We start from the raw sequence: 26,853 nt of genomic DNA, 5'->3' as shown, positions 1-26,853 counted from the left end.
CATTTTACTATATACAGTTTGATTGGAGTTCAGATTATGGCTGTGTACTTACTATAGATGCTTTTTATGCTACATTGTTCCTTTATTTAGTTTTCAAATAAATGTAATATTTTGTCAGAACTTGTCGACTGTGACAAATTGGATGACGGCTGTGGTGGAGGATTACCGTCCAATGCATACAAAGCCATCATGAAGCTAGGTGAGTTGCTAGTGAAAATGTGTAATGCAATGTCAGGGCTTACAATAGTGGCCTGCGAAAAGCAGTTCATTCTTTAGACCTAGCAGCTGAAATAAAAATTCACCTGCTAAAATTATTTTTTAAATCATTTTTCAAGAGACAGATGTATGCCCGATCATCTTATCTATGCTGAGGCTGAGCTCGTGATTTTGTTATATTTTAATTTGATAATGCTCTAAAGTACATCTCGGAGGTCCTAATTTCCCACACACTGTCCCCATTTCATTTCAACTTATTTTAGTGCTTATATCCAATTAAGGTTCAAGCACGCTGTCCTGGGCACACACCTCAGCTATCTGGGCTGTCTATCCAGGACAGTAGGTTAGTTGTTAGTGGTTATTGAGAGAGAAGAGTGTGTAGTGGTCTTACACCTACCCATTGAGTCGTTAAAACTCGCTCTGGGAGGGAGCCGGTACTGGGCTGTGAACTCTGTACCTACCAGCCTTATGTCCGATGGCTTAACCACGACACCACCAAGCCTGATTACTGTCCCCAAACCTCCACTCAACCCATACAGGTAGGCTATATTTTTTTATCCTGCTATTTAAAAAAACAACAACAGCAAGCCATATTTTACTTTCTATTTCGAGTCTTCAATGTTTGTCTTTTTGCCTGATATTATTCATGTTATTAATACTTACTCTTATATAGCAGCGATTCATGTCAAGAGGTGAGATATAAGTATTACTTTTCCGACAACAGTGGTGGTGGCATCAACTTTTACATTTACATCAGTTTCTCACAAACTATAAATCCTAGGTCAGTGAAATTCAATTTATAGTTACACCTATGGATTTTCATCAGTGCACCAAAATATTTTATTGTAAGCAAAACATATAATTCCAAAGAATTCTTATGCTTTTTACAGTAATAAAACATTTTAATTCTTTCCAAAAAAGCTAATAAATAGTTACAGCAGTTACTATATTCAGAAATGTTTTTCCTTTGAGTTTAAAAGAAACCACTTCAAGACACAGTACATAGGTGAGCTATGGATGTCTCAAAAGCTACAAATTCCAATTAAATAGTTTTCTTGGGGTGATGACCTTAATTTGTATACTTGTTGTGTTTGCAGGCGGCCTTGAGTCTGAGAAAGCGTACAAGTATGAAGGTGATGATGAGAAGTGTATTTTTAACAAGACCAAGGTCGTCGTCAAAATCAATGGTGCTGTTAACATCTCCAGCAATGAGAAAGGCAAGCTTTTTTTTTTATGTTGTTGTGGGTTTTTTGAGGGGTGAGGGTGGTTGTGATTTTTTTGTTTTTTAATGTGTTTATATTTTAACAGCAACATTCTTTGAAGTAGATTACGTTAGTAAAAAAACAGAACTTGAAATATTTGTTGCATGGTTTTCAGAATAGTTTGTTTTAATGTGTTAAACAAGCAAAATTTACTTTGCAATAATTTGGGTGACAGGATGAACATGCAGAACGATTGTATTTCAATTTTTTTGTTTTTAAATCCAGTTTTGTTATGAAAAGGCTTACGAAATAACATTGAAATTCATGGAGGGACTCGCTTAAATTAATAAATAAAATATTTTAAGCCTGAAAAACTATGTATTTTAATTGTAAAACAATTTCATCTTCTTTTATGAAGGTAAAACAAAATTTCATCAATTATTATGTTTTAATTTCAGACATGGCTGCCTGGCTAGTAAAGAATGGGCCCATTTCTATTGGTATCAATGCCAATGGAATGCAGGTATAATATCAGGAATAATTTAGTACTTGTATAATACTTATTTTTATTCTTTGTTTTTAATTTTTAGATAAATGTGACACAGCTAACATACGACTTATTTTTACACCAGCAAAGCCAGGATTTTATATTGGGGGAAGGGACACCAACATTGTCTATTAGTCAAGTTATGGGGAGACAGGAAAATATATAATTGTGGGGGGATGTGAAGAAGTATGATTGCCATTGCCTTCATGCCCCCCCCCCCCCCCCCCCCCCCCCCATTAGAGGGTTTAGAATGTTGTCACAATATGTATTTAATGCTAGGGAGGGGACGCAGGCCAGTAATAAAGTGCGGTCAAGTCTAGGATCAATCCCTGTCAGTGCGCCCATTAGGCTATTTCTCGTTCCAACCAGTGCACACTGACTGGTGTATCAAACAAAGGCTGTGCTATGTGCTATCCCATCTCTGGAATGGAGCATATAAAAGATCCCTTGCTGCTAATGGAAAAATATAGCGGGTTTCCTCTCTAAGACTATATGTAAAAATTGCCAAATGTTTGACATCCAGTAGCAGATGATTGTGCTCCAGTGGTGTCGTTAAACAAAAAAAACTTCATTATTTTATCTCTGATGGGTCTGACAATATTTCCATCTGTGTACTCAATTTAAATAAAATGTTATTTAGTAGATGGTGGGTATATAAAGAAATTGCCTCCTACTCCTCCATTTAATCACTTCAGGAACAGTCCTAATTAAGTTTTGGCTTGTACATACTCCCATTACAAATAATGTCTTGTCTTGCAGTTTTACATGGGAGGCATTTCTCATCCATGGAGAATTTTCTGTAACCCAGCACACTTGGATCATGGAGTCCTCATTGTGGGATATGGTGTTGGTAAGTTTACCATTACTGTTTCACAAATACAGTGGAACCTGCCTAAACTGGATCACTATAGGACATCAACATTTCCCTGTTGAAAAGGAATCAACCATTTTAGGGTATTTCTTGCTGGAATTTATCCAGGATTTTTCACCAGGTCTCATGTCCGATGGGATTGGGAACATTAGTGCAAGTAAAATATACTTGGGATATGTTTACAGGCCACTGAATGTTCCAGTACACCCCTGTTAAATTTATTAGAAAACACATAATTAAATATATATACAGTCAAACCTGTCTTAAGCGGTCACACAAGGGAGTAGATAAAAGAGGCTGCTTAAGACAGGTGACCGCTGATTACAGGTTGCGACATATAGTCTTTAAAACATATGTTGTTGTTTCTTGTTTTAGCATCTTTAGCTAATTAATGGATGTGTGCTTCACAGTTTACTATAAATAAACTGCAACTGGAATGTATTAAATTAACCCTTCTCAACAAGTTTGTTTGCTCTATTTAATTATTTAATTTCTACTTCATGCAGTGTATTGTCATAGTAAGTGAATCTATAAATGTCAAGCATAGCCTGCCCAGAGGTAATTAGATGCTTTCCATAGTCCTACTTTCTTTGTTGATACACAGTAGGAATGTCGGGACTGAATGGGTACTAGTATTCCTGAAGGTGTGAAGATCGGTTATTTGCTGCACCTTATCGCTGTTGTTAAATATCCCTTTTATATAATAGTAAACATTTACTGTGGCAGCTTAATGCAGGTATTTTAGCGATTTGGGTGGCCGCTGGCTGCGTTAGACAGGTGACCGCTTATTACAGGTGCATTTAATATATATATTGGGAATTTTTAGTGACACTTTCTTTAAGAAGGGGCCTATGTTCAGACCCACAGAATGCTTGGATAAATCCCTGTCTTGGTTTGAAAAAGTAGGAAATCTGAATCTGAAATTGCAAAATATCTCAAAACAAGAACGCGTAGTGCACTGACTATGCTGTTTGTATAATATGTCATGCATGTGTATGTGCAATTTTCAGTTAATGGTTACATATTAGAGGTTACATATTGGAGCAATCAGCTATATATGATTTATAACATGGAGAGAACTAGACAATAGCCTAGTACATTGATAAATCCATTTGTTTTTAAAAACAATAAACTGTTTTAATCAATGTGTAGTGGCTCAATGAAAGTTACACTTTGTGATGCAGAAGTAACTCACAAGCAGTACTTTAACAGTCAAGCATTACTATTTATTCAGCAATCACTGTATACATTGGCAAGATAAATCTCTATATTTTCGGTTACTGACCAAAAATATAGGTCATGTGACATAAGCCCGAGTCGACTCGATTATTTCTGAGACGATTTTCAATAAACATACTCATTAAATCATGTGTTGAAGTGCAGTAAATACAAATAACTTTTAGTTTTGCAATAACAATACGAAACTTGTATATTTATTTATGAATTAGAGTTTAGAAACGCTTTTTTAATGTGACAGAATGTAGCTAGCGTCTTACAAATAATGACGTCATTCATCTTGTATGGCGTCATACGGTAAAAGCCTTGCTAGGTTAACAATACTCGATTTGCATACACTAAACTGGAATAAATAATGATTTTCCTAATATTTTTGTAGGATTGCAGGATAAAAGAAATAACTGGTTACTGCCTTAAGATATCAGCTTTATCCTGCTCAGGTCGAATGGCGAATGCAGCTCGGCAGAGCCTCGCTGCATTCGCCATTCTAACCTTTGCAGGATAAAGCCGATATCTTAAGGCAGTAACCAGTTATTCCCTATATGTATTCTTAATTACTCTTGTGCCATTATTTGGGGGACTAGACAGCTGAAATGTTGACTCATTGGTTTACTCAAAACCTGGTTGGTATTGTGACACGTTTATTCAGCTAAAATTCAATGTTGTTTTCAACAGTCCAATTTTTGCAGGTTAGTTGACTGAGAATGTAACATTGTGGTATACGTACAATCCACCTAGTTTCTGAAATGGACAGGCTTCAGGTTATTTAAGGTTTTAATAAATTTAATAAATAGGGAAAATGCAGTATTGAGAAATTTAGCTTGTTTTAACAGGAATTTGTTTTTGTCAGCATCTGGTTTAAACAGCTTCCACTGTAGTTCAATGTATTTATTACATTACATACCTATTCATTAAAATATGTTTTTACTGCACATATGTTCAATAAAAGTCCTCACCCATTGTAGTTTAATAATTAATATTTATTACACACCAGTGTAAGATATTGCTCATGTCATAAAAAGGACTCAGTATCTAACTAGTGTATTATGACGTGACGTAGATAGCATGCTGACCCACTTCATAGAAAAATAATGTGTTGTAGGGTTCAACATCTGCTTACTGCTTGCGTTGCGGCTTGTTTGCAGTTGGTTTGTAATAAATAAAATACTAAACGAGCTTGCCTGTCATACCATTTTTGTGAAGCTTGTGAACAGTGTTGGTATCTGACTCACTTTTGCTCATCAGATACCAAAACTGTTCACTCGTTTCATAAAAATGGTATGACAGCCAAGCTTGTTTAGTATTTTATATATATACTACTCAAAAGAATTTAAGGGTCAAAAATTTATAACCAAATAAGTTTCAGAGTATATTAGATTGATGATGTAAACTACACCAGATTTTTTATTTATTGTTCCATATTTACAAAAACACACAAATAAACGTCACTGTATACAAGAAAGTCACATGACATGCTGTCAAAGTTGAAGGTTGTCAAACATGGATTTTACACATTAGAACATTCGTTTAATAGTGTGTGAATCCACCCCTGGCGCGAATACACTCGACACATCGTTGCCTCATGCTGTTGATCAGACGTCTGAAGAACTCTTGGGGAATGGCCTGCCACTCTGCCGTAAGAAGTTGACCCAGATCATGAAGGTTGGCCGGAGGGGCATGGTTATCCCGAACTCTCCTGCCTAATTCGTCCCAGGAGTTCTCTATTGGGGCCAAGTCAGGCGAATATGCTGGCCAATCCATCCTGGCGATACCTTGTTGTCTGAGAAAGTCCGTTACCACCCTGGCGCAGTGGGGTCTGGCATTGTCATCCTGCAGAACTGCCCCGCCGCCAATCTGCTAAAGGCCTGGGAGAACCAACGGCCGGATAATCTCATTCAGATAGCGGATTCCATTCAGATTGCCATCCACCACATAGAGGGGGGTCCTGTGGTGGATAGAGATGCCGCCCCACACCATGACGCTGCCACCACCGAACCGGTGACGTTGTCTAACGTTAACGTCAGCGAAGCGCTCCCCAGGACGTCTGTAGACACGAACCCGAACCGTCGTTGAACTGGAGACTAAACCTGGACTCATCAGTGAACATCACTCGACCCCACTGAACACGTTGCCACCGCAGACGTGGTAGGAGTGGTGGTCAAACAGCCTGGCGACAGCAGCGTAGATTATTGGCTCTCAGACGATTGCGTATGGTTTGATCAGACACTCGAGTTCCAGTCGCAGTCCGCAGATTGTCACGTAATCGGCGTGCAGTGGTTGTGCGTTGACGTAGAGCCATATTGGTGATGTAGCAGTCCTCTCTATTTGTAGTGCTTCGGGGTCTTCCCGAACGTGGACGATTTCGAACAGAATTCGTTGCTTGGTACCGTTGCCACAGTCGGCCAACGACACTCTGACTGACACCAAGTCTCGGAGCAACATTTCTTTGCGTATTGCCATCCTGAAGCCAAGCAATAGCCCTTCCTCAATCTTCGATAATCAGTTGAAGTCGTACCATTGTCGAATTTGGGAGTGTGCACCGTACACGAACGCAAGCTCCAATTATACGGAAATTCAGCATTGGGAACATGGAATACACGTGCAAAGCGTGCAAATGAAGAGCTTTGTGAAAAAGCAAGTTATGGGCACTTAGCAGACCTTTCGCTTTCGCCCTAATTTACGTGCAAATGTAAGCATGTTTTCGCCATTAGAACTAGTCGACAGTGTCAATGACAGTGGATTTTAATTCATTTATGGGTTGCTTAGACCCACTTTCGTCAAAATGGAACAATACCATGCGTGACATTATGGTCTAGCTAATATAATTGACATTCAGAAAATAATGTCGAAAATATCGTCTGACCCTTAAATTCTTTTGAGTAGTATATATTACATACCCATTCAATAAAAAAATTTTTACTGTTGGAACTACTTTGGATTACACAAGCATTTAATAATGATTAATATTTCTCTTTTAGAAGGAAGTGAGCCATTTTGGATAATTAAGAACAGTTGGGGTCCAAGTTGGGGTGAAGAGGTGAGTTTATTGCACTATATTGCTATGCAGGTGCCAATTCAGAGAATGACATTTCCCTTGGATATCATGGTGCACACGATCTTGAAAAGTACTTGATTTTACATCAAATCTAATAGTGTTTATTAAAATGAATTAAATTGTCATTGGAATGAATGTAGGGAGAAATTACTGATTAAAAAAACATACAGATCGATCATTTAGTCAGTCGGTGAAATCCTAATTTATCCGTTCATCTTCGTTAGTTTGTTTCCGTGTTTACACAACTGCACAAAAAAGATGTACCATTGGGTGAAATAGGTGAGGCATTCATTTATAAGTTGTTATTTTCACTATGAGGAGTCCTTGAAAACTGAGAAATTGACCTGGAAATGTCCAGGAATTTTTTTTTTTTTAATCCTGTACGAACCATGGATAAGCTAACCCTCAAGACTAATGCAGATCTCAAATTATCATCATTCCAGTCCATTCTTGTGGAACAGCATAAAAACTCAGTGGTATTGTTGAATGTTATTTTATCTAATGGCAGTTGATTGTCATTAACAAAACGAACTCGTAAATTTCTGTAAGCCTTTCTTTTACATAGTGGAGAATGTACACGGATGTGTGGATTCATGAAAAACAATTCACAAACCACATAGGGGCGAGTTAGTTATTTTTCACAAATCCACATAATTGTATTGTTCACAGCTGTTGATTCTTGAAAAATAAATATAGTTAGACAATAGTATGATGTTACAGGAATGGATTAATGGATAGGAGTCGTCCAGTAATTAGATTTTAGGTGGTTTAGCTTCTATGATGTCAAAAGACCAGTTTAATTTTTTTTAAATAACTAAGGCACCCACACTTCACAAGCACATTGCTTGTTCCCATAATTTAAATTTAAAAAACATAATAATTCAATGAACAGAAATAGTAAAAACATTTATCTCACAAATTATAATAGTTTTCTTATTTTATTTTCAGGGCTACTACAGAGTGTACCGAGGCGCTGGTGTTTGTGGATTGAATACAATGTGTACGTCTGCAGTGGTCAACTGATCTATACATTGGTGTTCTTTACAGACCTTACATTGAAGCTTCACCTTCCCACCATATTTTCAAGTATTAAAAAGAAAACTTACATCTAGAAAATAAATGGGCAGTCTCCGTGTTTTGTTTTAAATGTAAGCAGAAATATCAAGACTATATTGTTAAATTAATGGTTAAAATGTATTTTGAAGTCGTTTTAAAAGTTTACCTCTTTTTTGGTGGGTGGAGTAAATGCTGTGGATGTAAGTAATGTGTTCATGACAAGACTGGGTTTTTTCTCTAACTATTCAGAAAAATATTTACACAAGCTTTATATCAACTTATTTGTAACATTTATATTTCATTTCAAGAATGCTTGAAAGTACTGATAATTATAGCTTTATTTTTCTAGAACATTTTGTAAATATTTCTAAGAATTAAGGTACGGCAACCTATTGCAATTTACCAGAACTCTTGATGGTTAAAAAATACATGCATTTCAGGTATGTGGGGAGGGTTTCTGGGGTTGAAACTCATTCTTGCTCGAGCAAATTTACTTCTTTTTTTCAATGTAAACTTCACTCACTATAATCTAGACCCTCCCTTCTAAAATCCCTGCATGCACTCCTGTATTTAATTTTTTAAATTCTGAAATAAAGACTGCACTTCCTGAATTATTCTAGATATTATTACATTTAAACAGAATACAACTATACCCGAGCTATATAATCTCCAGTAGGTATAGGTATGAACCAGTATAGCCAATCCCGGTACAATGTATATAATTGAGGACATTTATTAAACAAAATTATACACATTAATTTGATAAAGAATAGTTAATGCATTTTAGTTTATTGGGAGTGAATAATAAACAAGTACATATAGTATTGTATGTATTTATCCTATGACTTGCCATATTAACCCATTTGATATTTTTCTTTATTAACGGTGTTAATTTTTTTTTGCTGTCAATTGATAATTTGTTTACAAGCCAACAAGACTGGTGTACCTGAGGGTAATGTTTTGATAAGATTTAGTTACCACGGCCGTAGCTAGCGGGGGGGCAAGGGGGGCATTTGTCCCCCCAGAAAAAATCCGGAAAGCATTATAGAAACTAAAAGAAAAAAAATGTCTTGACTGTTTAAGGAGTTTTAGACTTAACTACTCCCCCCCCCCCCCCAAAAAAAAAATCCTAGCTACGGCCCTGGTTACAGTGAATGACGTCAAACTACATTTGTGCTAAACACGGTGTCATATTACCAATTGAGGCTACTTTAGAATTGTGACAAATCCTCTATTTTAGTAGCTTGAATATTCATGGTTTATTATTTTTTATTATTATTATTATTGTTATTATTTAAAGGAACGGTAAAAATGTTTAGCAATAATGGCTTTCAAATTGAAATCGGATACAGAATTCAGCTGATGCGCCATTTCTCAGTGTACAGTAAGTAACAGGAGATTTACAATACAAAATGAAATGTGTAACTGCCACGTTGAAAATTGCTTGTACAAGCAGTAGTACCAAATTGCTAAACTTTTTCATCTTTTTATTGTATATACTTCCGGTTGTGTTTCAGTTTGTATAAAATGTTAACAAGTTGTATTTTACGCCATTTAAACTATTTTGTTATTGCATTGCTTAATAAAGAAATAGAAATTTAATAACACAAATTTTTAATTTACATTTTTATGAATGTGCCTTATGTTTAACAAAATTTTTAAATGCTTACTAACCTAGTTTCCTTCAACAGCACATGGAAACTAACCTGTGCTGGGTTTACAACTACACAATTGAAATAAAACATTCCTGTACAGTAAAAATGTGTTGGAAGTGATTTGTACAAGACATCCACCCTCTCAAAAAAAATTGTGTTTAATAACCCAAGTATATTCTCAGTATTCATTAATGCTGCAGCTATGTACTATGCTTTCAATTATTCAGGGGCGAGACGTAAACCAGTGGTAAAGTGCACACCTGATGTGTGGTCAGTCTGGAATCAATCCGTCTGTAGACTCGGTTATTTCTTGTTACAACCAGTGCATCATGATTGATATATCAAAGGAAGGAAGGAAATATTTTATTTGACAATGTACTCAACACATTTTATTTACGGTTATACAGTGTCAGACATATATGGTTGACCACACAGATATTGAGAGAGGAAACCGCTGTCGCCACTTCATAGGCTAATCTTTTTGATTAGCAGCAAGGGATCTTTTATGTGCACCATCCCACACAGTTGTGGTGCACTGGGATATATCAAAGGCTGTGGTATGTGCTATCCTGTCTTATGGGGTGGTGCATATAAAAGATCCCTTGCTGCCGATGATCAATAAATCATTGTGCTCTAGTGGTGTCGTGTCACCGATGGAAAAATGTAGCAGTTTTCCTAAGACTCAAAATTATCAAATGTTTTTTATTCAACCGCTGAATTGCCATTTCTTCAGTGTTCAGTAGATCCCGATAGCCTTTTCAAAAACGATTTTGATTGTCAATAATGAGAATTAATAATAAATTTTGATTCCGTCAATGAGAATTATTATGAGTTTCTTGCTCTAGAATCACCATAACTTTTGCTTGAAGACTAATAGCTTTGGTATTCAAGCAATAATTTAGTGTTATATAACTTTTGCACTTTGCCCTAAGATTCAAAATTATACTTCTGTTTTTATTCATTATCTATATTTTATGAAAATCTCTACAATCATAAACTGGCTGGAACGAGAAATAGGCCCACCGATGGGGATCGATCCCAAACCTAGTGCATCAAGCAAGTGCTTTTCCACTGGGCTACATCCCGCCCCAACATTAATATAATGTCCTTTATAGATGAACAATAGAAGAAAATGTTTTATTTACGGTTATATGGCGTCAGACATATATGGTTAAGGACCACAGAGATATTGAGAGAGGAAACCTGCTGTCGCCACTTCATGGGCTACTCTTTTCGATTAGCAGCAAGGGATTTTTATACACAGACAGGGTAGTACATACCACGGCCTTTGATATATCAGTCGTGGTGCACTGGCTGGAACGAGAAATAGCCCAATGGGCCCACCTACAAGGATCGATCCCACACCGACAGAGTGCTGTACCATTGGGCAGATTAACAATAGTAGCAGTGTATCGATAAGGGAAAAAATGTCCCATACAAGGATTTCCTTTGTGTGAAACAGGTTGCAGTGACAGTTATGGAAACAAAACACCACCATACCAAGGTATGATGATTCTATTCAAATTGATAATAATGAAGTGGCCCGGACAAGGGGGAAAAAAAAAGTTTGTTTTGTATAAACAGGGATGCGAGAGGGTCTAGAACAAATATGCTTACTGCGCACCCCCAAGGGCTCCTGAAGGAAAATTCTTGTTTGAAACCCCTGGAACTGCCAAAAATTGAATTCAGTGTTAACAAATCTAAACTGGTTATAACTTATAATATAAGGCACACATCATAAACTTGGAAACATGCAAATGAACCTGTGTGGTCAACAGTATTGAACATGTTTTTAGTGTTTTTGTGGGTTTTTTAGATGAAATGGAAAAGCACATTTTCACATAGCTATCGCATCCCTGTATAACGACACCACTAGAGCAAACTTGCTACTTTTTTCCATTAGTAACAAGGGATCTTTTATGTGCACCATCCCACACAGGATAGCACATACCATGATCTTTGATATACCAGTTGTTGTGCTGGAATGAGATATTGCCCAATGAACCAACATTGTCTGATTTATCACCAATAGGACTTGTGGCATCAACTGCTCTATCAAAAGCTAGGTGCACCTCACACTTTGATCAAGCCGGATGTTATGTGGTTTAGTACAACCTTAAGACCGCAGTAACCTATTAAAGCAAGAGTGAAACATTTTCCACCTATGTACCAAAGTCAGTTTGACCAAACTGACAAATGATATCCCTGACATTACCTGTTTTCTGGGGCAATAAAGTTTAAAAAAAAAAAAAAAAATTAGATAAAAAACACAGCAACTTGATCAGACATTACTACATTGCAGATAATGACATGAATCATATTAACAAGCACAACTTGTGCTAAAAAAACAAAAAACAAATATTAGTTACCGTAAATATTTATTTAATATTTTTCAAAGAGAACAAAATGGTGATGACATGTTCTAAAAATAAACATGGTCTTGCCTGTTGTTAAGCCGACTGCATAAGATAAAATATTTATGAAAAAATAATTCTGCAGAATTAACTCTCTTCCCTAGAAAAAACCTATTTGATGTCACCGATAGCTGCACAAATAGATGTTCATCTTAATGTAGTCACCAAAAAAAATTCAACTTTAAAAAATAAAAATTCAATTAAAATTTAATTATTTAAAAATTTATTTTTTTACATGCATTGTCATGAATATCCAACTACAACCATGATTCAGTTTGTGAGAAATGGAGCTAAATGCAAAGGGTTTTTTTAATTTTAAAATTTTACTTTTTGGGGTTTTTTTTACTTACTGTGACAACATCCATAGGTGCAACTATAAACCAAATTTCACTGATCTAGGGTTTATAGTTTGTTAGAAATGAAGCTAAACACAAAATGTTGAGGTAAACAGTTGATGCTGTAAAGATGTGACAAAAAGGTTTTTAAATGTTTTTTTATAATACAAAATCATAATCCAAAAATTGTTTCATATTCAGTTTTAAAATATTTATCATGAAAGCCAATTTCTTCATTTTTTTCATCAAGTTCCCAACAACAGGCAAGATGTATTTTTGAAGAACAATTTTACATTTACTGTGAAAAATGGAAATGTACATATGTTGCAATGAAAATAGTTTAACAAATGAAGCACATAATTACTGTGCACTCAAAATCTCCTACAAAAAAATTACATTCCAGATTTAGCTTCATGTTTTATTAGCTAAAGGCTAAACTTACTAATGAAAAAACATTCAACACTGAACAGTATGAGATATGTCACATATACAGAGCATATACCAGTTGTATTATCTTCTAACATGAAATATTCTATCAAATACACATCAGTAATGTTTATTTGTGCCAAGAATTACAGCACAAAAACAAACAAAAGTTGAATAATTGCCACCAAAATGAGATTTGACTTGTCTGTACAGGACATACACCAGACAATTGTGCAAATCTGTGCAAGTCTTTTCTGTTAGTGCTCTTAAGACAATTCAATGCCTAGCAATATAACACAAGAGAGAACACATACTAAATCAAGTGCAGTGTCTTATACAGACATCAAACGATACAAATACTGGAAATGTGCTTTTCCTTATTTAACATTTAAATTATTTGCTTCTGGTTTTATCTTGGTGCTACTTTTGTTAATATACAGCAAATTTTAACTGCTTATAAAGCAATGTCAATATTAAACTATCTACAACCTTGCAGCATTTTTATATCATAAAATATTGAAGGTGTAAATTAATCTATTTTGGTCAGTCCAACAAAGATTTCATACATCGTCAACTTATTTTCTTGAAACAATTGTTAATTGTATTACCTTAATGAATTTTTTTTTGTACAAACATGGCATTAGTACTGTGCTTGAAACACCAACAATATGCAGTCTGTACAATACAAATATAGGCTACAAGTACATATATTCAAGAATAGTCCAATGTCTTTTTTCTTCTACTTCTGTAGACTAATTTTCCACAAAAAGGCAGTAATAAAAAGAGATCTAAATAATTCAAAATATTTATACAAATGTCTCTGCTGGGAGATGCTACATCTAGGAATCCAGCAGTTATTAGCATTTCACATCCCATTTACAATGTTGGTTATTAAAACACACAAAAACATGATTATAAACCTGATAAAAATGACACCGATTACTCTACAGATGAAACACGATGACAAAACATTTCACAAATGCTGCAAGTCAACATAACACAGAAACCTGCACCTAGGTATAGTCCATTCTGTGTTTACTTCTGGTAGCTGCCGTAGTACTGATTGTACTGTCCACTGCCATACGATCCCTGATTTCCCCAGCCACTACTACCGCTGCTGCCGCTGCCATAACCTTGTCCCCAGTTTTGTGGCTGGTTCCAATTCTGCCCATAGCCTTGGCTACTCTGAGGATTCTGGTTATATGCATTCCACTGAAACAAAAAATTGCACAAAAAATGATAAATTTGTTACATATTACTAATTAGAAACAGAAGCGAAGAATTGTGATCCCCATTTAAATAAGTTAATGAGAAATCTTTTAATGCAGTGGGGTTATTTTAATTTAAAACAAGCATCCTGAGAGTACTGCTAAAGCAATTCATGTCCTATACCAAGCCCAACAAGTTTTCGTTTCATTTCCCAAGTTCTAATGGGCCATAACTTTGTCCCAAAGACTATGTGGGACAGACAGACAAGCCGGAGACCTAGACGAAACCTAGAGTCCCCTCCAGTCAGACAGTTAGGAATTAATAATGAAAGCATAGCTAACCTGTTATAGGTTATTAGCATGTATTTAACAGAATAAACACAATAAGGCAATTGTATGGTATTTCTTGTGGAACTTAATTAAAGCCGTACACCCTAGTTCCATCCAGCGAAAATAAAATATAATTTGGTTAATCTACAAACCTGTAACACACTTAGATCACGTTTTTATCAAATGGAGTGAAAAAGCAGGTTTTATATCGATAAATAGCATGGGAATCCCCATGTCCCAATTGCTTGAAATAATTTTGAAAGTTAGTATTCTGATGTCACCAGTAGATGTCGCTCGAAGCACAACAATGCCTAGTCACAACAAATTTCACAGACTTGGGGTGTGTTTCTTTCACCTCTCCTGGACATGTTCCAACTGTTCTGTCCTGGTTGTATCCCCTCTCCAGATATCGTAAGACTTAGCAAAATTATTGGTTTTAAGGGTTTGTAACGTTTTGTATTGAGACACTTGTCTGAACTTTGTTACTGAAAATGTTCACGTACTGTGAAGAAAAATCTCACAAATGAACAAAAAATCAGACGTTGATTGCGCGAACCGTGCATGAGAAAACAAAACGAACCAAAATGATAACGGTCACGGTCACGTGGTATACCAACATCTGTGACATTGAAATGGAAATATCCCCTCTAAATATAGATTAGACCGTGTCTGCTCAACGTTTTTTCTCAGAGGCACGTGCCATTTTATGAAATAAGAAAAATGCATTTTGTGGTATTACAAAAACCAGGATTACCAAAAAACACTTCAGGTGAATGGAAATGTATATTCTAAATAATAAACGGTAAGTAAAGTGCAATTTTATTTGTGAAAAAAATGGGTTTAATAGCGAAAAACAACGCCGTAATGGTTAACAACTAGCCGTAACTAGGGTGTGTCCCTTTAATTTCCAATTTTCCTTCAATGTTAGAGATGACAGCAAGTATGGCAAAGGTCACAATTAAATCCAATCGGATGAAATGTATTTCATTTACTGTAGGATTCTATCATGTCTAATGCTGTAATACTTTCATAAAATACTATCATTGTTTTTCATTTAATGAACACCTGTTTGTAATTTACGTTTTAATTTCTGCCACTAACCTCTCAACCCAGGGTTAGCTCGGACACTCGCCAATTGTGAATTTTTAAAACTGGCAAATTTTATTTTCATTTGGCAAATAAATTTCATGTGGTAATTGTTATTTTATTGGAAAATAATTGGGTTTTAGCCATTTTTGAAGTTTAAATAGATAACTTGGCAAAATGTTTTGCTTACCCAGAGCTAGCCCTGCAACCCCATACCAACAATTTATCATTAGTGTATCCAGCACTTACATTTTGTCCATAACCAGACTGGCCTTGGTGGCCCCACGATCCCTGGCCACTCCACTGGTTTTGGTTACCACCCCACGAACTGCCCTGGTTGCCACTGCCCCAAGCACCTTTACTGTTCCATGAGGAACTCTGACCATAGCCGCCTCCGCCACTGCGATTTCTCGACTGGTTACGGTCCTAAACATTAGAAACACATCTCATATATAGACAGAACAACATACCAATTGTTTTGCCATGTTATTTATTGCACGAGTTTATGGTGCACAAGAATATTACACCACGAGACCACATAGCAGTCGAGTGGTATAAATATTGCACATTATAAACAAGTGCAATAAATAACATGACAAAACAACTGGTATGTGGTTCTGTATTTATTACATACCACCTTTCTATATAATAATTAACAAAAGTTCAATTAAATAACACAACTTACTTCGTCTGAAAAGGTGGTTAAATATTATGGAATTGATGGAAAGCAGAGTGTCCTGCAGGGGTGGGGAAAAGCCCTTTTTTCCCGGTCTGGGACCGATTCTCGATATCTGAGACCGATATTTTTTTTTTTAAATGCACGTTTACCGGTCCCACGCACCTGTCCATTTCTATTATTGGAACAAATTCCTATCTGTCAAGTGGACCAGCCAGACCAGACATCGGTATCTCGTGCTTGATTTAAAATAATAAATAAATAGTGGTTAATATGGCTGGACGTTTGTGATTTTAAAGTCTGCCTAAGTATATCGCCAGTCACTGAAGTCGGACCTACAAACTAGTACAGTGCCGAGTAGTGTCAATCGACTGCCACTAGGCTAGACATTTGTCAAAGTCGCTGAGTCGGTCAAGAGATTACACATACATTAACGATAGCACCATTCTTGGTTTAGAGAGCCATCAAGGTATTGCACTCCAATTAAAACAAAGGACCCGGAATTTGCAACTGGTTATAATCAACACATGTGTACGGGTCGAGTGTCCTACTCCTAGTCCGAAGCAAGAGGCTTTTGTGCAATACAAACTGCTTAAAATAGCATAATATATAATGAAATATAATCTATAAATGTATTTATTGTTGACTGTTCAATGTAGTGTATCCAATAATTATAAAGGATTTTAAAATTAACAGGTTTCCACCTTCTTATTTTTTTTAACAAGTGGGAGTAAGCAGAACAGCTATATGTAGTGTTATCTCACGAGCCAGTAGAGGTCAAATTTCATCCAATCAGTGATGACGTTATTACTCTCTCTGTTTAAACGTGCTAGCTCAGGCTGTCAAACACTTCAACGGTGCCATCTTTTATTAATTTTCAAGATACAGTACTGAATACTCGTACTTTTTTTTTTTTTTACATATATGGGAATTCAATTTTTTTAATTTTATTCCTTTTTTATATTATTTATTCTATTATGTAAAATATATACAATTTGTGGAGGTTTTCACTGATTGTATGTGATTATTTTTTTTTTTATGTTTTCATGTTTATCTTTTCGTGTTCATGATTCAAGATAAAACTATACAAATATGACTGATATTTAAAAAAAAAAAAATTAGTATTTGAAGTGCAGACAATAGACAGACACTTACATATGACCTATCTGAAGAACCGTACGATGAACGCCTGTTGTCCTGGTATCGGTCATTGTACCGACCACCACCACCGCTGCCGCCACCATAGCTTCGGTAACCACCTGCAAACATTAATTCAAATTAGAACATACACCATATTCAAAATCTGTATGATTATTATTATTGATAAATAACAAGGACCATGAACATGGGACATGCAGTAATAACATTCAGTCTTCTTTTTATGCGAATTAATTTTAACCCACCAGTTATTATTCCAACTGACTGCTTGTTTGAAATTATAGTGAAGTGAATGAAACGGACATACCAGAGCAGTTTCACTGAATTATTCAAAACTGGTCTTCATACTCATGGAAACCAGACTAGCAGTTTTCAGAAGTTGAGGATTCAAGTTTCAAACAATGTAAAGTTTGTTATTTTACATTCAGCTGATGAAAAGAAATTACATCTACGCACCGTCGCCACCTCGGTAGCTCGATCCCCCTCCTCTATGTCCTCGGTCCCGGTATCCGCCTCGGCTGCCGTACCGGTCACGGTCTCCCCCACTGTGATACCCACCACCTCGTCGGTCGTAACTGTAGCCACCTCTGCCACCTGCTGTTAACATAGCCCAGTTACACGTTAATGTTTAACTCATTAAACATATCCCAGTTACATATTACCGTATTTGACCGGAAATTAGCCCATGTCTTTGAATAAGCCCCCCTCCGTTTTGTTAGCATTTAAGAAATTAGGCCCTCATTCGTAAATAAGCCCACCCCCAACTTCGTCACCTTATAAATAACAAAACTGCAAGTGTGCTCAAAGTTCATTTAAAAGGTCATACCTCCTGCAGATAACTAAACACAAATGTAACACAATATTTTACCACCAGTGAGATTTAGTAGTGTAACAGTAACAGTGTGTAACATTGTTTTCAATTTCATGTCTGCAGTATTTCTTTGAAGTACCTAAACCCAAGTCTGAACTAAAACCAATGTCTATTTTTACCACCACACTGGGTCCGCAGTTAATGCTAATTAGGCAAATACCTTATTCTGATTGGCTAAGAACAATGGCCTAGATTGACAATTCTTTGTAGTGTAAGCTGGCTGCCTGTCAGAAACGTGTGTATACGCTATTGAGTTTGTTGTTTTAAGTCTTCTCAGCTTTAAATTTTGAATGTAAATAAACAGCACTGGTAAGTAATTGTAACATAGAAGGTGTGTTTCTGATAATTAGATACTAGTAAAAAAAACAATTTAATTAATAAACAATTATTATTTATTAATAACAAATGGAACACTAATTAATAGATGTGCTACTGGACGTTTTTCATTTTCTTCCTAGTTCATTTAATTATTATTTATTTTAATTATTAGTTTTTTGTGTGGGTTTTTTCAACAAAACTGGCCCCTTGTCTGGGAATAAGCCCACCCCATGCTAAGCTTACAATGAGTTGTCTTGGCCCCCTGGGCTTATTTCCGGTCAAATAAGGTAATGTTAAACCCATCTAACATATCCCAGTAATGTGTTAAAAGTTTAGTCATTAAACATATCCCAGTTTCACATTAATGCCAAACCCATTAAACATTACCCAATAAATGTTGATTATACCAATTTAAACATATCCCAGTAATGTGTTAATGTCAAATCCAAACATATCCCAATAATATGCTAATGTTAAACCCATCAAACATATTCCAGTACTGTGTGAATGTTATACCAATCAAACATCCCAGTAATGTGTTAATGCCAAATCCAAACATGTCTAATGTGTTACTGTTAAAGCCATCAAATATATTCCAGTAACCCGTTAACATTAAACTCAGAGCCGAGACCTCATAAAAACTAGTCTTGAAATGGAATGCTTTCTTTCGTTATGGTCGAGATCATTTCTTTAATTCAATTAATCATTCATTCAATACCAAATATTACTGCATGGAACTAACAACTTTACCAATTCTAATTCAAACCAAGGATATCCCTTCAACATGTTTTTTTATCATAAATTAATCCAGTAGTCAGAAGGTTAAAGCATGCATACCTGAAAAGCGATCACCCCCACGCCATCGTTTTTCTGGTGGAGGAAGCAGTTTCTGTGCCTCCTTGCGATACTTCTCCACAAGTTCTTTGCATTCGTCACCGTCCAGGTCAGTGTATATTATTTCATCGAATAGTCCACCTGTCTCTGGCAGAGTGAAATTAGCTAAAAAATGAACAGACAGACATCAGATTAGCAAACCGGCAACGTACAACAACAAAGCCAGGCGGACCTCTCAGAAGTATACACATACTGATTGAGAGGTTCACGAGGGCAGGTTATGCAACAACTACAACAACCCAATACCTTTTATGAAGATATAGGATGAAAGCTTGTTTCAAGACATGCGAATGGTGTGCTCTCTACAGAGAAGCATTATCTATGTATAGTCAGGAAATACAAGTGGCAACTGGTGCCAAGCCAAGTTTCGGCTGGCCCTACCTTTCATTTCAAGCACGGCTTTTTCCGGAACCTCTTTTCCTTCTTCCTTCTCTCTAAGTTCTGTGCGGGTTTTGAAATCCTCCTCAGTGGGGACTACGACAACTGCTTTGCGTTGAAAACCTTCAAAAGGCTGCATTTTACGTCTCCGGGCTGATGCATACACATTTGTCTATTACGGTGATAAAGAATATAATTCATTATTTTGCCTCTTGTTGATGGCATCCAGTTGGTGTCAATTTTGATGTTATAATTGACAGTCTTAAAAAATCATTTAATGGTTTTGTATCATTTCAGCGCCTGTCGATATCTGCAACATACTTGAAGAAATACATGTTACATTTGTTTCATCATATTCGACATTCCTTCTTGCTTATTCCAGCTGGTGTTAAACCTTACCTACCTTGTACTGAACATAACATGAATCATGTACACTACAGTGTAAATTACACAGGCATTAACACAGAAAAACACCCTCATGGCTGTGACAACTGTTTGTAACATTCAAGTCATATGGAACATAAAACATTTAAATGTCCATTCTCTCACATGAATTATCAATATATGCAAAATATCTCCTCTGTTACAGCACTTACATTACTAAGTATTTCTAACATATGACAAAATTACCTAAAGCTGATAGTGAAAACAAGCAGTATTTCAATTATATCAATTATATTAAAATTATAAGTAAATTATGCAAGTCAAATTTTGTGCATTGCCCTGCTCACCTAACTGAATAAAAGTTAATATTCACAATTAAAACAGATTATTATCAGGATTAACATGTTTCCTCTTGAACATGTGTTTCTTGTATTAGAATATATACATAGCACCGTGATCCATGTATTAGTCAAATTTACTGTTTAATAAAACAATTCCTACTAATCGAAGTTACTTTGTTAATTTCTGACAAACTCAAACATGCTTAATATATTTAATACTAAGAAGAACATTGACGCAGCAGTACTGACGGTGCTTTAAAACATAACAGACTATGACCACTATCAACATATTCATAATTGTTTTTTGATATTAAGTATGTTGTCCATTACAAAATGCAATGCTACTGCAAATGTTTACATTCTTTGTATAATCATATTCCTAAATATAAGTACATTTCTATGCAGTTTCTTGTACATTCATTAATACCACATCTACTTCAGCGACATTTTATGCACGTTACATAACCATTACTCACTAAATTTAAACACATCATTTAATAAATAAACATTATGTTATAGCATTTAAAACCCTCATTTAACATTTTTAAATGTTAAAACTTAAAAACCTTATCACTATAGCAAAACAGATGACAAACAGCCAGAAGGGTGCAATAACTTACTCCTGTCAATATCGTGTCTTGTCATTCTTCTTTCTTCTGTAGCTCGTGGTTTATAACTCATTGTATATTGTTACTCACCTTGCATTATCTTGAGAGAGATCATCTAACTACAACCTAGCTTAACCTACCTTCGCTGAAAGGAATCCACCTGTCATTACCTACCTTTAGCTGAAAAGAAAAAACTGTCGGTTCTGAAAAGAAACACATGAAAAACTCACCTTGCAAAAATGGCCAAGTACATGACAAAATCTTACAATTTATGTTAATCACATCTGTTGAAAAATATTCCAATATTCCATGGATGCATTTCATTCTTTCGTGGGATTCTCATCTCCGACAGTCACTTACTACTGTTTGTGGCTGTGTCCAACTTACCTGATCTAAGATATAGTTGTGCTTTTTTCGGGCAGCTATCTCAATCATTCTGTTCAGACACTTTGTTGACTTGTCAATCAACACATCCCATCGTCCAGCATAGTTCTTTTTCCGTGGCAAGCCCATAACCTGTAATGTGATAACATTTTTAGTTTTACGTAGTCTTAGTAGCAAGTGATCATTTATAAAGTTGGGTTTTTTTAATGACACCACTAGAGCAAGTGATATATTAATCATCGGCCATTGGATGTCAAACATTACCTCCTACATTTTTTTTTATTAGTAGCAAGGGATTTTTTATATGCACCATCACACAGACACGATAGCACATATCATGGCCTTTGATATACCACTCATGGTGCATTGGCTGGACCAAGAAATAGCCCAATGACGGGGATCGATCCTAGACCGACCGTGGATCAACCGAGAACTTTACAACTGGGCAACGTCCTGCCCCTAACTGCGAAGAATTTTTATTATGCACTCAAAATAAATCAGGATATGCTTACTTTCATTTTATCTATTATGTTGTTTGTGCCAAGAACAAAATATTTGTTGTCTGGATTTGCTGCTGTGTGTTTTTCAGCCCAGTGCGTCTTTCCTGCACCAGGAAGGCCTACCATCATGAGGATCTGAAAAACAAATTAAAAAGAAAGATGTTAAGTTTTATTCTTGACTATATACATTACAATTAAATTCACACTGAACACTACAAATTGTGAAATACACAAGGATGCATTTAGAAAATAAACTGTAGTTTTTAAAAGTTTAAAAGTCAACAACATTTAAAACTACGGTAATTTTTTAACATTTCATGAAAACCAATTTACTTGGTGAAAATTAACTCATGCTTAAAACCTAACATTTACAACCCACACATACTTCCACTTTTTTATCTTCACAAATAGTACCTGCCCTACAATTCATACACTCCAGGCTCTCTGTGGAACACTGCTTGGTGTTTAAGCGATTCATTTAAATTTATACAGCGGACTGGTCTATCACCAAGCTAAAATTTCACTCCATGAAATTATATTCCTGCATTTAAAACGGTTTATTATTATTATAGTCACTTGCCTCACAGTCTTCTTTCTTGGCTGGGGGCGTTGATCCTCGCACACGTTTATCTTCTTCTACTGATGTGATGAACGAAAAGCCTTCTGTGAGTGGAAACCATGGTTCCTCCTGAAATGTACCAAAAAAACTAATTACAAATTATGTGTAAATTTTATTGAATGTCAAGTAATGGTAAAGTGACCCATTATTTACAGCTATTTACAACTGAGGAACTAATATTTCCAATATTTATTTGGTTAACCGGAAGTAACTGATAACCATTTTAGGTGGAGCCATTAGTTACATGATGAAATTAAACACACTTCATAAAGTAGAATATTTTGCAATGTATATCCCCCAACTCTTATTTAATTAACCAATACATACTAAAATTAATCGAAAATTATATCTATAAAATACTTTTATATTCTACAAACAGTGAGATTCACGCAATAACTTTTCAAAAATTCTAACTTGTTGTTTTGACTATACTATTCTCTTGTCGTATCCGGTGGACTGCGCATGACAGGAAATAAAATGTTCCGGTAAATTGTCAGTGTGTTATGGTTTTCACAATAAATATTTTAGTTAGAATTTGTTGATTTTTTCAAATATTTTCAAGGATTTATATTTTCGATGCGGACTACTTACCCTCGAAACCCACGAAAATAAAAATCCTCGAAAATTTCCGGTTATACGGTACATTACTTAAAACTATGAAACTAATTTGTTTTGACAAATAATAACATAACATTAATCATATATTGTTACTGCTTACAAAGAATATGTGGTAAATCTTACATTTTGTCCAAAATTGCACTCAAATTCTGTATTCTTTGTCAGTATATGTGGGAAAAGAGCAGCATCTCCTATGCTGGATTTGTCCACTTCAAAGCACGTTCCAAGATCTTCACCATTCTTTGAGTATGACATAATTATGGGGTCGCTTTCCATGTCCTAAAGCACAAAAAACCCCAAACAATGGGATCTAATATTTTATACAACCACTTTTTATCAAGAAACTCAAATTAGATGTGCTGGTGGATTGATTTGGCAAACAGGAAACAAAAACTACGCTCAAATATAATTACGTATCAGTAGTTACTTTGTAATGTATAATACAACAAAAAATATGTGACTGACTGCACCAACACATTTAAATCTAGGTGATACAAAAAATATATAATTGGTTAAATATGAGTTGTATTACTAGGAATCAAGATGGGCTCAGTGTGACACAAAAAGATATACCCATATTCCATTTGTGGAATCGCACACAATTCTGCAAAAATCATAAGATCCTTTGTGAAAAATATGTTCAGTTTTAAACATTTAAGAATTTTTGTCTCGCCCACTAGCATGATATAAAATTAAAATTAACCCTTATGTAGCATGATGGATGTTTGCTATTTTTGTAATTTCACTAAAAAAGGCTGTCCATGACATCATTCCAGTTCCATAAAAAGTTAATACTAAAACATTAATACCACTGGTTTATCTTACCAAATATGCTGTGATGACATCTCCTTCTGTAAATGCTTGACCGTAGTCCTTAAATTTACACTCTGTTGATGCTTTTCCAGTACCACCGTAGCCATACGACAATGGTTCTTCACCTAAAAAAGAAGGTGGTTATCAGGGTTCAAACTTAACTTAATTATTATGTTTCTAAAATTGATGGTTGCCCCAAAAACTAGTTGTGAAATTCAGTTTCCCAAAGCTAATAAAGTTAACTTGTGTGAATAATAATTTTCAACCCAAATAATAATTCTTATAAATACCCTTTATGAGGATCTGTATCACATATATTATATATATATATATATATATATATATATATATATAAAAAGTTACACAAACCACAATGCAATTTTTTTTTCTACGTAACTTAAAATAATGACTAAACAGGATTATATATTTTTTTAACTTTACAAAAAAAAACCCAGAAATTCAGAATTAATGACAAAGACTCACCAAGCTGCAAAGATGTTGAATCGGTCGACCATCCAACTCTAAGAACATGTGGATTTGATTCCTCTGCTGGAAGGTGATCAACATTCAAATTTTCCAACAGCTGAAAGGAATTTTTTATTTTATTTATCCAATACCGTTTTTAAATTTTAATTTATCACAAACAATTTTGTGAAGCAGTATCTTTGATGCCAATATCTGTAGTTCTTGTTTATTGCCCTTCAGTACCAGCTAAGAGTGAAAAATAAATCTACACTGCATATCAAATCTTTATTAAATAAAAACATGACAGGTTACATCAACCGATGTCTCCAATTTAATAGAATGATATAATTCCACTTACTTATTAACCTTTAGACTACTGGATTAATTTTTAACAAAAACCACGTTAAGTGGGTACAAGTTTATAATTTTTACTCACATATATTCACTTAAATGTTTCATAAATACATGAAATAAAGTTCATATATGAATCGGTAAGTATTATTTTTTTGTCTTTTTTTGTAATTTTTATTATTTTAGATCGGCTAATGGTGATTAAAATTAGGCAAAAAATCGAAAAAGTTGCGTTTACTTACAGGCATTTGTGGCCATTATTCCCCATAACAGTGGTTTTCTGACCAGAATTTTTTTAAAAACCCGAACTACAATTCATATTGCAATATTTGCTAATTTTCGTTGTTGATAAAACGATCAAATTTATTATCAAATTAGCTGTTACAATCAGCTATCGATCCCTGAAAATTACCGCGACGTGCCACCATTGTTGTCAAGCCAAAATACTTGACGAAAACCACTTTTTGAACTCAAAATTTCAAGGTACTTTCAATTGAAAAAATCAAAACAAAAACCACCGTTTTGAAAAAAAATCTTTTTTCTTTAATTATATTTCCGTTTCCGGTGAGTGTCGTGTGCAAAACGGCGGGAAATATGAATTGGGGAATGCACTGTATACAGTGTACAGTATATCGACTGACGTGACGTCGGGCGAGATATCTCGCCTGCAGTAGTCAGAAGGTTAAAGGCTTCACTGTATTCAGCTGAGTAGCCTTACATTTCCATTACTCATACAAATGAAAAGTTTTTTGCAGGATTTTTCTTAATACTTCACAAGCATTTTTTTTTTTAAAGTTGAATAGCAAAAAAAAACCATTTCATTGTTTTGTATATGGATGGTAAAATTTTAAATTTGATACATGGCTTACTTTTACAATGGTGCACGACACAAAATGAAATGTTATAACAAAGAGGACCAACTCTACATGTACTGTACGTACTAAAAACAATGGTTTTTCCAGAAAAAATATGTATCTTTATTTCTTCAAATGTTACTTTTCCCCTACCATTCTGTACCATTCTGATATTTCCTTTTTGTCCTCCAACTGCAATCCTATGGACTATTCAACATGGGACGGGACGGTCACTCTAAGAACTGGTCATGCAGACAATTTCACTGGTAAAGTGCTCAAAATGTAAATCTTCAGAAAGTATATTTCATGCTGGGAAAAAACCCACAAGTCTATGGACAGTAAGAAACGAAAATGGTGGACTAATCAACCATTATTTTTAGGATGCACAGCCCGTTATCACAGGTTCAACACGTTTATGAATTTGTTGCAACATGCACCATTAAAAAAAAAAAATCATACGAACACTTGAATTGATTTTTTTTTTGGGGGGGGGGGGGGGGGGGTACCCCAATATACAACATAGATGTATTGAATTCTTTGAAACCTACTTTGACTTCATAAGCAACCTTTCCACTGTTCACTCCAAACATTGTACGAGCACCAGCCCACATGAAAGCAAAGCCTTCAACCGTTAAAGGGTGGGCCTTGACACCATTTTCATCTATTCTTATCGTCAAATCACAGTTATCTGGAAAAGACAAGGCATAGAAATTTATACTGTATATACTCATTGATGATATAAGTTTGGTATTAATTCAGTTACAGACAAAATAACAATTTAAAAAATAACATTTTACAGTTAAAAAATGAGCAACAATATTTCATTTATCATTAACACTTATTAAACCTGGGTTTTATCATCTGTTTCTAGACGTATATAATATATATCATTCCCCACCATTCCCAAAAGTTGTTTTTTATTCCTAACTTTGGACAAAAAATAACATTTCATAATGCAAAATAGATATTAATTTGAATAAATAT

The 26,853-nt window shown here is 35.1% G+C and overlaps 2 protein-coding genes across 4 annotated transcripts in view; one reads left to right on the top strand and one right to left on the bottom strand.

The window, feature by feature from the left end:
- LOC121371419 (cathepsin F-like) overlaps positions 1 to 9,944 on the top strand; it is a 49,107-nt gene extending 39,163 nt beyond the window's left edge. Inside the window, exons 10-15 of the mRNA XM_041497296.1 lie at positions 119 to 199; positions 1,314 to 1,433; positions 1,877 to 1,941; positions 2,725 to 2,815; positions 7,051 to 7,109; positions 8,076 to 9,944. Coding sequence (XP_041353230.1) covers positions 119 to 199; positions 1,314 to 1,433; positions 1,877 to 1,941; positions 2,725 to 2,815; positions 7,051 to 7,109; positions 8,076 to 8,150 — 491 coding nt within the window. The 3' untranslated portion in view covers positions 8,151 to 9,944. The remainder of the gene's footprint in view (positions 1 to 118; positions 200 to 1,313; positions 1,434 to 1,876; positions 1,942 to 2,724; positions 2,816 to 7,050; positions 7,110 to 8,075) is intronic.
- A 2,259-nt stretch (positions 9,945 to 12,203) lies between these two features.
- Positions 12,204 to 26,853, bottom strand: part of LOC121371418 (heterogeneous nuclear ribonucleoprotein U-like protein 1) — a 28,301-nt gene continuing 13,651 nt past the window's right edge. The window contains exons 6-18 of one of the 3 annotated variants that reach the window (XM_041497293.1): positions 26,418 to 26,557; positions 24,683 to 24,782; positions 24,212 to 24,324; positions 23,510 to 23,665; positions 22,730 to 22,837; positions 22,162 to 22,284; positions 21,653 to 21,781; positions 19,936 to 20,104; positions 19,498 to 19,659; positions 17,928 to 18,068; positions 17,469 to 17,572; positions 15,887 to 16,063; positions 12,204 to 14,225 (exon numbers count right to left, since the gene is read on the bottom strand). In XM_041497293.1, the coding sequence (XP_041353227.1) occupies positions 14,049 to 14,225; positions 15,887 to 16,063; positions 17,469 to 17,572; positions 17,928 to 18,068; positions 19,498 to 19,659; positions 19,936 to 20,104; positions 21,653 to 21,781; positions 22,162 to 22,284; positions 22,730 to 22,837; positions 23,510 to 23,665; positions 24,212 to 24,324; positions 24,683 to 24,782; positions 26,418 to 26,557 (1,799 nt within the window). In that variant the 3' untranslated portion in view covers positions 12,204 to 14,048. The remainder of the gene's footprint in view (positions 14,226 to 15,886; positions 16,064 to 17,468; positions 17,573 to 17,927; positions 18,069 to 19,497; positions 19,660 to 19,935; positions 20,105 to 21,652; positions 21,782 to 22,161; positions 22,285 to 22,729; positions 22,838 to 23,509; positions 23,666 to 24,211; positions 24,325 to 24,682; positions 24,783 to 26,417; positions 26,558 to 26,853) is intronic. The other 2 variants (XM_041497294.1, XM_041497295.1) reach the window with 2 other exon arrangements.

This window comes from Gigantopelta aegis, chromosome 4 (genome assembly GCF_016097555.1).
Source record: "Gigantopelta aegis isolate Gae_Host chromosome 4, Gae_host_genome, whole genome shotgun sequence".
In the NCBI taxonomy this organism is placed as follows: domain Eukaryota; kingdom Metazoa; phylum Mollusca; class Gastropoda; order Neomphalida; family Peltospiridae; genus Gigantopelta; species Gigantopelta aegis.
This window is presented reverse-complemented; position numbering and strand designations above follow the sequence as displayed.